This window comes from Pelecanus crispus, chromosome 2 (assembly GCF_030463565.1).
Source record: "Pelecanus crispus isolate bPelCri1 chromosome 2, bPelCri1.pri, whole genome shotgun sequence".
NCBI classification, from domain to species: Eukaryota; Metazoa; Chordata; class Aves; order Pelecaniformes; family Pelecanidae; genus Pelecanus; species Pelecanus crispus.
In genome coordinates, this window is record NC_134644.1 from 82,018,706 (window position 1) to 82,028,119 (window position 9,414).

The window sequence follows — 9,414 nt, forward strand, 5'->3', positions numbered from 1 at the left end:
TTAAGGGGAACAGAATCGGCCTGAAAGAATCACGTTGCGAGTTTTGTTGTGTCTAAACAAAAAGATAAATGGATGGTCAGCTTTAAATTCATCTTTGTGTTGTAGAATCCGATATCCTGGTACCTCTCGGGACTCGCCACCTTGTTCATTTACTTCCAAAGAGACTTTATGGATGATCTTCGACAAAACCACACCTTTTGTCTCACACATCTCAGAGAAATCTGATGTGCTCTCATTGAAGACATTTGTCATTCCCAAGCTTTCCAGAAGTGGCTTCAGGTCATAATTACCTTCTATGCTAAACTTTGGAAGAAATACATTCACTTTGGTGTTGGCCATCATGCTGGGATTGGTCCACTGTAATAAAGTCTTGTGGGTGAGTTCCTTTTCCAGCTGAAGACATAAAGGAACAAAGGAAATTAATGAGCAGTCCAAGGAAAGAGAGAAAAAAAAAAAAAAAGACCATTCCTGAATTTCCCACTCCTATCAAGCCCCCCCAAAATAAGGTCCAAAAGACAACCTTTGCTTTTGAATTCACACCTGTAGCATTCAGGGTTAACATACTCTCAGTCATATTGATGCAAGTATGACTTAATCCATAGGACAGGCCTCTGGAGGAACTCCACTGCATGTGCATGCTCTGACTATTAGGCCCTTGCAAGCTCTTGATAGGCAATCACCTCAACAACCATATGAAGGAACCTGAGAAAGACAGTCCCCACCCAGGTTACACCTGGCCAACTGGCAGGTCCAAAAGTCTTGATTCCTGACCCTACAGAGTATTTCAATTGCTGGTATTTGGGACAGAAAAAGATTCCAGATCCAGAGCCTGATCTCAATCAAACATGCAGTTCTTTGAGCAATTTTTTAAAAATCTGGGAAGCGAGGAGGCAGAATTTGGCGCCATGAGAAATTGGTATCAGGAAAGGCCTCACTTGCATTTTAAGGTATGTGTGTTCTGTAATTTATTCCTACATGTAAAAGTACCTTAGAGCTGCAAAGGCAAATTCCTCCTGCCTGTAGAATTTATGGCCAGTTGCAGCAAATTACAAAGGAGACTTGCGTGATCATCTGTCTCTTAATCCTTAAACTTTGAAAAGAGGTGAAAATATGTTCTAAAATTTTCATAGAAAAATGACATAAGAAATAGTTGTTCTTTAGGAAATGCCTTATTCATTTTCAAATTTATGTGCAATTGTAATAAAAATTGGCTCATTTTCAGGCACCTCTGCTCAAAATTAAAACTTAGAGAAGTGTAAGACCTTAGTAAAATAAATCACAGATACATGTCGACTGAAAAAAATGAAGACACCAGAGTAAATAACGTCAGCACTACTGAGTGCCCAGTAAGTATGATTTTAAGCACTTTACTGTAGCAAGAACAAAAATCTTAAGATGAAAATTATTTTGGGGGTCCAGATGTTCAAATTGATGCAGATTCCTAAAGTGCATCATGGGCAACTTCTGCACTTTACACTGTCTTCTGTGCACACCCTATCTAAAACAGAGTCTTGTTCACAAGCTCACACTTGGCCACGGTGGAAACAATGATGTCACAAATATGAGATCGGGAACAGAGAAGCAGAATGAGAACGTAAATTCACAGGAAACTTACTTTTTGTTTCCTTCTATATAGCATCAAAATAACAAAAACCTTCCATAAGCATACGGCATTATAAGCAGGCTGTTTTCAAGGGAAGCATCATACCAATTCTGTTTTTTTCTCTCACCTGCTCCAAACCAGTGGTCTCATCTTCAATCTCTTTGGGCAGCAGAATGAGCATGCTAATATGTTTGTTAAGGCATGGAAGCTCAAGGATGGCAACATTTAATTCTTTCACATAGCCCAGGCAAAAAGTAGCTTCCAGATTCATCATTTGCACTGGTTTAGTTTCAGTCTGCAAAACACAGAGGAAACAATCTAGCATTCCTTTTAATTCACAGATAAGATGGCGAGAGAGGAAAGCTTGTAAGCTTGCATGGAAGTGGTAAATTGAGTTACGACCAGAGAATATGTTGGCTTTCATAGGTAATGAAACTAGCTGTAAGAGACCCTGTTGGTTTTTTACAGTAGGCAGCTTTCCAAAGCAAAGTGGAACAGAATTCTACTTAATACAATAGCAACATATTGGGGATGTGCCTTAAAAGACAAATTTACATAGTATCAGTGGCCCTTTGTGCCTGTTTCACTGAGTGCTGCAAACTATACTGTCTACAGGGCATCACAATGCCACTAAGTGTCAAGCACTGAGCACATCTCAACAGTGAAGGTCAAGCTGTTCATACAAATAATTGATATTTTGGTTCAGGAGCTGAAACAGAGTAAGAAGACATTTCAGGCTTACCTAAGGCCCTATGTCTTTGCTTTTTGTAAACAAAACAAAACAAAACAAAACTCTTTATTTCATACAGAAGATTTACAAACTGTTCTGTTCACCTGGAAACTCATTTAAAATTCAAATTTAGTAGAAAAATTTTTCTTTAGGGAAAAAAAAAACCTTGAGATGTTTCATTTAAAAATTTTAGTGTTGATTGCATCATTTTAAAAACTTTTTTAGCTGAAACTGTTGGCCGATGTGGTAATTTATTAATATTTTCAGTGAACCTGAAACTCCAACTTTTCTCATGCATATATATATATATATATATGTATGTATGTATGTATATATTTGGAGTATAATCTCTTTATCTCACAAATGTTGCCCAGCTTTATATCGTGATTTAAAGCTGACTGTCTGATCACAATATTCATCACTGGTCACAGATTCCTGAAGGCAACACCCACTTGGACCTCGTGGCTAAGCAGGGCTGATATGCAGAGGGCTGCAGAGCCTGACTGGAAAGAGGGAGAATGACAGGGCGCCGTCCCTGAAGAGGAAAGCACAGGGCCAGGCACCTAAGGATTATACTCAGAGAGACCCCACGGGTGTAGATGTTTCACTAGCTCCGTGACCAGGAGAAATGCAATGTTTTGTGCTTCACTCCTGCTGGTTTTGGGATGCAGCCTCTGGTATAGGCTGCAATCTCTTGGAAGAAACTACCCATGAGTATGTGCTTCTCCTTGTAGGCAATGGCTGCTTCTGATCACTTGTACTCAGCTCCTGTTGTCTGAATACACTAACAGGACAGTCTGTTTTCACGCTGGGACTTTGAAAGATGGATGTGAAAGCACCAGCAAAGTTTTAAAACAACACAACAAGCAAGCTGGTTTAGGGACTCCTGCGACAGCACATAGGTTTAGATAGAGTCTAAGAATGCCATGGTAATAGTAAACATTTCTCCTTTTCTCTTGTTGGGATTTCTTTAGCTCAAAGTTTGCATATGATTTTCTTGAGTGGAAACAGTACTCTTTTTTTTTTTTTTTTTTTTTCAGAACATACCTTGTTGACTTTAAAAGGACATTCTTTGATCTCTGCCTCTGGGAACTTCTTCATCCAGTTTGTGACAAAATAAGCTGCATTAACTAGGAGGATCTGAGTCTGGTCGCTTACACTATCCACATTCAAAATATTCTCCATTTTGCCTGTGAACAGGTTTAAGATGGTTGTTAATACACCATTACATTATCAGTATATCAATTGCTTCAACTGAATATGAAAACATTTCACTGAATTAAAAAATTTGTGTCCTGCACCTCACAGGTAAAAGATTTTAATTCTAATGGAAAACTCCAAAAAGAAACACTGACTTAAAATTGCAGCTTAAAATCCAATGGGATTTGGGATTGAGGCAGATCTTCCAAATGACATGTTTTCTTGGCTTATATAGCACGGAATGAAAAATATGTCTACCGCTTTTGTTCAGTACCTTAAAGAAGGTACTGAATTTTCAGGGAAATTCAACAGGTGTAAGGGAAAAAGCATTTGTCATTTAGAGAGCAAGACTTGAAGGGGAGTTCCAGACTAGCAGCTACTCATTTCTAGACTGAGACATGAGAGTAAAATAACCAGAATAACAAAGAATGCTGCTCTAATTACAGTTCATAACCAAATACTGCTACAGACTTCAAAAAGAATATGGAAATGTTGTGTGTCCCCCCTTGCTCTGTTTTAGACCTGTTCAAGCGCTGCCATAAAAGACACTGAATTCAGAACACCGGGGAGGCAGGTCCTGCTTTCATGCACGAATTGCACAGGCAGGGCCAGGTGCTGCTGCATGGACACCTGTGCCAATCCAGGAAGGACCAGACTCATGCACCCATGTTTTCATATTTGTACCACACGAGGGCAACAGGCAGACACCGGTCTCAGAGCTACATGTGCACAGGCTGCAAAGAGGCCTTGTCACGGGCGCTGGGTGCTCGCCTGGGCCAGGGCCGGACCTCTGCCCCTGCAGGCTGGGCAGGCTCTGCCCCGGGGACCCTCACGGTCACCGATGTGCACCTCTGTGTCCCGGCCCAGCGGCTGGTGGCTCAGCGGTGCTGTGGGAAAAGTGCCCGCAGCCCCATTTCCACAAGAAGGCAAAGAACAGATGCACATCTGCTTGCGGCACCCTAGCCAGCGAAAGCGAAAAAGCATTTGCCATTATCAGCAAATATCTCAGCTGAGCTGAGCTAAGCTGAGATATTAATCAACAGCCTGAAATTCAGAGTCCAGCAAGAACTTCCCATTACAATAAAATTTTTAAAGGAAACCAAGGCCTGGGTTCGATGTATTGACGTCAGATGTTTGTGAAGCTCGACGGCCAGGAGCTGTCGTTCTCCCAAACTGTCCTGCTGCAGTCAAATGCGAGCAGCTTTCCCCAAGGCTAATGCAAGGTCAGTCTCACATTTCCACCTTCAGAAATGCTGCAGTAGTAAAGCCAGTGATTTCAAAACAGGCTGACGTTGCTAATCCTCATGAAGCCAAACAGCGGGTCTAGTCCCATTGCTTTCACTATGCATTTACTTCTAAAAGCATCAGTGAAGAGGTGTCACCAGGACAAAGATCTCTTTCTCCAAAGAGGCAAACAGCATCCCCAAGGTTAAGCTGTACTCACCATCAGTTAGCTCTGAAAGAGATTTGTTGATCTTCTGTCGGGTTTCCTCAGTTTTTTCTTTGAACTCCACTAATTCCAGTTCAGATGGAAAAGGCCTCTTTGTGGAGTTGACAAAGTCCTGAAAGACACAAGGTACCAAAGTCATCCTTGGTTAAATGCCATCCACCCAGTGGCTCTTTACAGAGCCTGCAACATCAGCATCCTGAGCTTCACCACGGGGTAGTTGGGGAGTTTATTATGATGGACACCTATTAAATAATAGCGGGTGACAAGCAGGATGCACAGCTGCATTTGGCACATCGTTCCCAAGGTTGTCTTCAGTCCAGTGGTGTTATATCAGCAGCTAAAGTAACTTTGGTATTGCAGGAGTGACCACGTTGCCAGACTTTGAGAGGATAAAACAAGCCTCAGTCCAGGCCTGGGTAAGAGAGAGGACTGAGATAAAGGCCACAGGCTGCTCACATCATGTCCGTCCTCACCAGATGAGGCATTTATTGCTGTGGATGGGTATTGGCCTTTGCTGTAGCAGAGGCTGAACAGCAGGCAATCTGATTACAGCAGCATTTAAGCATGTTGAGTTTTCTGAAACATCACTTTTAGGCTGATGTTGTCCTTGCTTGGGACCCTGTTAAAAGGCAACTTTGGGGGGAAAAAAAAAACCCCACAATATTTTTCTCAGGTATTTGCAAGCTCCATAAGTTATAAGGCCAAACACCACCTTCCTCGCTTGTGTTGTTTCAATAGCCAGGCTTCTGCCTCCTCAGACAGATGAAGAAAACTACAGCTTATGTAGTAATTACTTGGGTGTGTGAACTGGACACACACTTGCGCTGCCAGCTTTTTTCAAAAGTCCTTTTCACTCATACTTACAATGCAAAGACCTTGATGTGGTATAGAAGTTATGTTGCATTCAAAACCTACTGAGCTACTGACCTAAAGCATATTAATGAAAGAATTAGAAGTGTTGTAATAGTTGCATAGCTTGGGGTCAAGCAGCACACTCATCCATCCTCCTACAAACTTTTATGGCAGCAGAGAACATTATGTTGTTCATCATCTGAATCTAGTCAAGTAACAGCTAAAAGTGAGATAATTTATTTTAAATAACATTGCAGTCTGACACCATAACCCATCAGCATGCTGGCCAAGCAATTCATAGCACCAGGGCTTTTCTGCAATACTTACTGTGGTAGGATTAAGAGACTTCTCCACAAAGAGCCGTTTGACCATTTTCAGTGCAAAGAAGGAGCTGAGTTTGGAAACATCTGAAGTTATTGTTTGAAACCCAAAAGAAACATCTTTTACGTCTTGTAAATGGAGTACCTGTCAAACGAACATTATAAAATACTAAGCATCTTTTTTTATTATTATTATCTAAACATTCCTAACAGCTTAGCAAAAAATAATGCTACTTTGTGACCAGAGCTGTGGCTTTTCATGTTTAAGCTAACAACACAGCCTCTCACTGTTTTTACTCAAAAACCATTTATATATTTGACATCCTCACATAAATCTAAATGATCCTACCAGAACTTTAACCAAACGCATTTCTTTCCTGTGACCAGTCCAAAGAAATCAATAGAGCTGTTCACGCTGGTGATGTGGCTTAGTTGATTAAAACTCTGTAGTATGGAGTCATAATGTTTTCACCAAACTTACATTTCTGACCAAAAATCTGGAGCTTTTAAGCCAGATAAATGAAGGTCCCGGCTAGTCTCCTTTCTAGAAGTGGGCTACACCTTTAAAAATGCTTAACACATCATCAAGTTTTCTGATTGCTGTGACTGATACATGACATCACATGATATTTCAGCAAAAATTGATTGGATAACTAGGTCTGTTTTGGTAGACAAAGCATGAGCTGGAGGTAGGGCTGCTGACCCACACATAGCCACCTCCCAGCTCCTGGGAATGACAAATCCAATTCTAGGAAGTGCTGCGTGACCTAAACCTCACTGCTTTTAGGCACCAGAGGTGAGAGGTTACTGCTGGTTTTGTTCAAAAATAACCCTGTAAATATGAATTGAACTTCTAATGTATGCTTATTACAGGGTCTTTGATGGTAGCTGTTTCATTACAGGCAGCCTGCCCAACCCTCCTCACCTGTCTCAAATTCCCGCATGAGGCATAGCACGCACCAGTGACGTTCTTTTCCCTTTGTCCCTCACTCCTGCTCTTTCTCCCTGAACACATCATATCTTCAGAGACACAACAAATTGCTGCTCTGCCGTAGCCACCCCTCCATGCCCTCCCCTCTCCTTGCTCAGTGGGTCAGGAGGAGATAAGCTCCCAGGACACAGCACCAGCACGGCTCTCATAGCCAAGCTCCACGGTCATTTCCTCAGAAACAACTTTCTCAACTTGCTTCCTTTTTGTCCAACAGTTTTATTTCTTAGCATGTTAAGTGCAGAAAGCTTCTGTGCCTGGAAACTATGTTTGGGGAGAAAGCTACACTGCTGCAACTTCTCTACCTGGGAGAGCTTTTGGCACAAGTTTGTTAACTGATGGCATAGAGCAAGACTGCCAATCTGGCTCCTTTTGTATCTAGTATTTAAAACCCAAGCACGAACTCAGGGGCAGGCAGAAGCTAGAACAGACATGGAAATTAGGAGATATTACATACAAAAACATACCAAGTTCTCCTTAGTATCTGTAGTCAGCACTTTTTATACACCACTTGAGAAATATGAAACATAAATGCGCTTGTGTAACAGAGCTCCATTTGTGGATGTGTACGTTAACTTATGGGATGGTTCAAAGCAAATTGCAGGCATAAGTGAAAACAAAATTAAGGGCAGGTTAACATTTTGAACTCTCTCATTAGAAAGACAATGCCTGAATTTTGAAATGGTGAGGAAGCTGCAGGGTGTCATTTAAATTTTTTTAAAAATCTAGAGTTAATTTTAATTTTTTTGAAAAAAACAATGCTGTTTGGAAAAATTTGCAACACCTAGAAGATCTTCATGGATATACTGCTGTGCAGCTCTGCAAACAGCACAAGGCTTATTGTAATCTGTGGCATGAGTAGGGGCACAGGAGATTGCGCTCGGGGGTACCTTCAGTGAATGAGGAAGTAAAGGGAGGAATTACCAAAGGAGGAAAAATATTTTCAAACATGTAGAACGTCCCTCAGAGCCAGGTGATAATCAGCATATAAATCCATACTGAATTTGCTTCTCATCCACCTTTAGGTAACTGCAGAAACTGTGGGTACCCGCACTGGGATAAAGAGGAACTATGTGAATCTCTGCTTACGCAGAGGCAGCAGAAGAGTCTGCAAGGCTGCCTCCCTGCACCACAGAGTGAGCTTGATAACCTGACTGCATCATGACTGCCATGCTGCATCACGGTGTTGGAAACCCCTTGAACACCATGAGCTGCTTGTAAAGAGAAACATGGTTTAAGCTGTGCCCTCTTCTGCTGCATCTGCCTCCTTTTAGCGGTATTGCAGGAGAAAGGGGAAATGTTAGTGACAGGGCTGCTAAGCATACTTGCTGCTGACAGATAATGACAAAATTATTTCCAGTTCTATAAAGATTAGGCATTCTTGAATAATGAAAAAACAGTTATCCAGAAAATGCAGTGATCTTGACTGTGACTGGCAGCCACAATCAACACTACACTAAAAGGAGACAAGGCTTTAATGCAACTGTTGAGGACTCTGCCATGTCCCCTTCCACCTTGTACACGCTTGAGAAAGCTTTTTCTTATTGCCAGATTTTCAACCTCTTTTGCTGCGTGGGGCCATGGACTCTGGAACCGTTCAGGAATTTTGGATGAATGGTTTGCAGCCTGGCTTACAAGGGAACCAGACGTCCAGTAGAATATTAAGAACAATAAATAAGAAAACCATCTCCAACAGCCGTATAATTTTGCAGCCACAGAACAGGATGCTGACATCTTACCTGTTTCATTTGGTCTGCAGTATCACCTTTCGTAGCTTTATATGCCAGAGCCAGAGATGTTGAGGTACACAGTGGGGCAAAAATAATATTGGCTGTTTTGTCCTTCTCGCATAGTTTTTTGAACATATCAACTGCAAAGGCAGTGTTTGCTAGTTGCAGAGCGTCCATTGTCATCCTGAAAGAGAAAAGGGAAAAGAGAGATGACTCAGAGTGTAATTCTAGCTCCTGCTGTGGTGGGGCTGGGTCAGAGCACTGAAGCACACCGAACACCAGTATGGGGACTGGGCAGCTTGAACCTTCAGGGAGGGGAGAGGAGGGCTGACCGAGCCCGCTCAGCTTCAGAGCACACTGGCAGCTCCTGAGAAGCAGGGAAGGTCTCATCCATGTCCAACCAAGGAAATGTGAGTGGTTCAGTAATAGCCATCATCTTCAAGTGACAGCTGGCAATGCCACGTGTTACATGGAGCCAGTATTACCAGAAGCACCCGGGGAAATCTGGGTAGGTCAGGGTGACCCATGCATATTGAGTTAA

The 9,414-nt window shown here is 42.1% G+C and overlaps 1 protein-coding gene across 1 annotated transcript; it reads right to left on the minus strand.

Moving 5' to 3' along the window:
- SERPINB5 (serpin family B member 5) lies at positions 1-9,056 on the minus strand. The gene is made up of 6 exons (XM_009490609.2): positions 8,883-9,056; positions 6,163-6,300; positions 4,978-5,095; positions 3,381-3,523; positions 1,731-1,898; positions 1-393 (listed from the first exon to the last, which is right to left on the minus strand). The coding sequence occupies exons 1-6, from the start codon at positions 9,054-9,056 to the stop codon at positions 1-3; spliced, it is 1,134 nt and encodes a 377-aa protein (XP_009488884.1).
- Between the last annotated feature and the right edge of the window lie 358 nt (positions 9,057-9,414).

What these genes read in the sequence shown, in the direction of transcription:
- SERPINB5 (XM_009490609.2), bottom strand. Translation starts at nt 9,056, where the DNA reads ATGACAATGGACGCTCTGCAACTAGCAAACACTGCCTTTGCAGTTGAT. An exon ending in CTGCAGACCAAATGAAACAG is followed by an intron (nt 6,301 to 8,882) that starts GTAAGATGTCAG and finishes TTCGTTTGACAG; the next exon opens with GTACTCCATTTACAAGACGT. An exon ending in GTCCTTTTAAAGTCAACAAG is followed by an intron (nt 1,899 to 3,380) that starts GTATGTTCTGAA and finishes TGTGTTTTGCAG; the next exon opens with ACTGAAACTAAACCAGTGCA.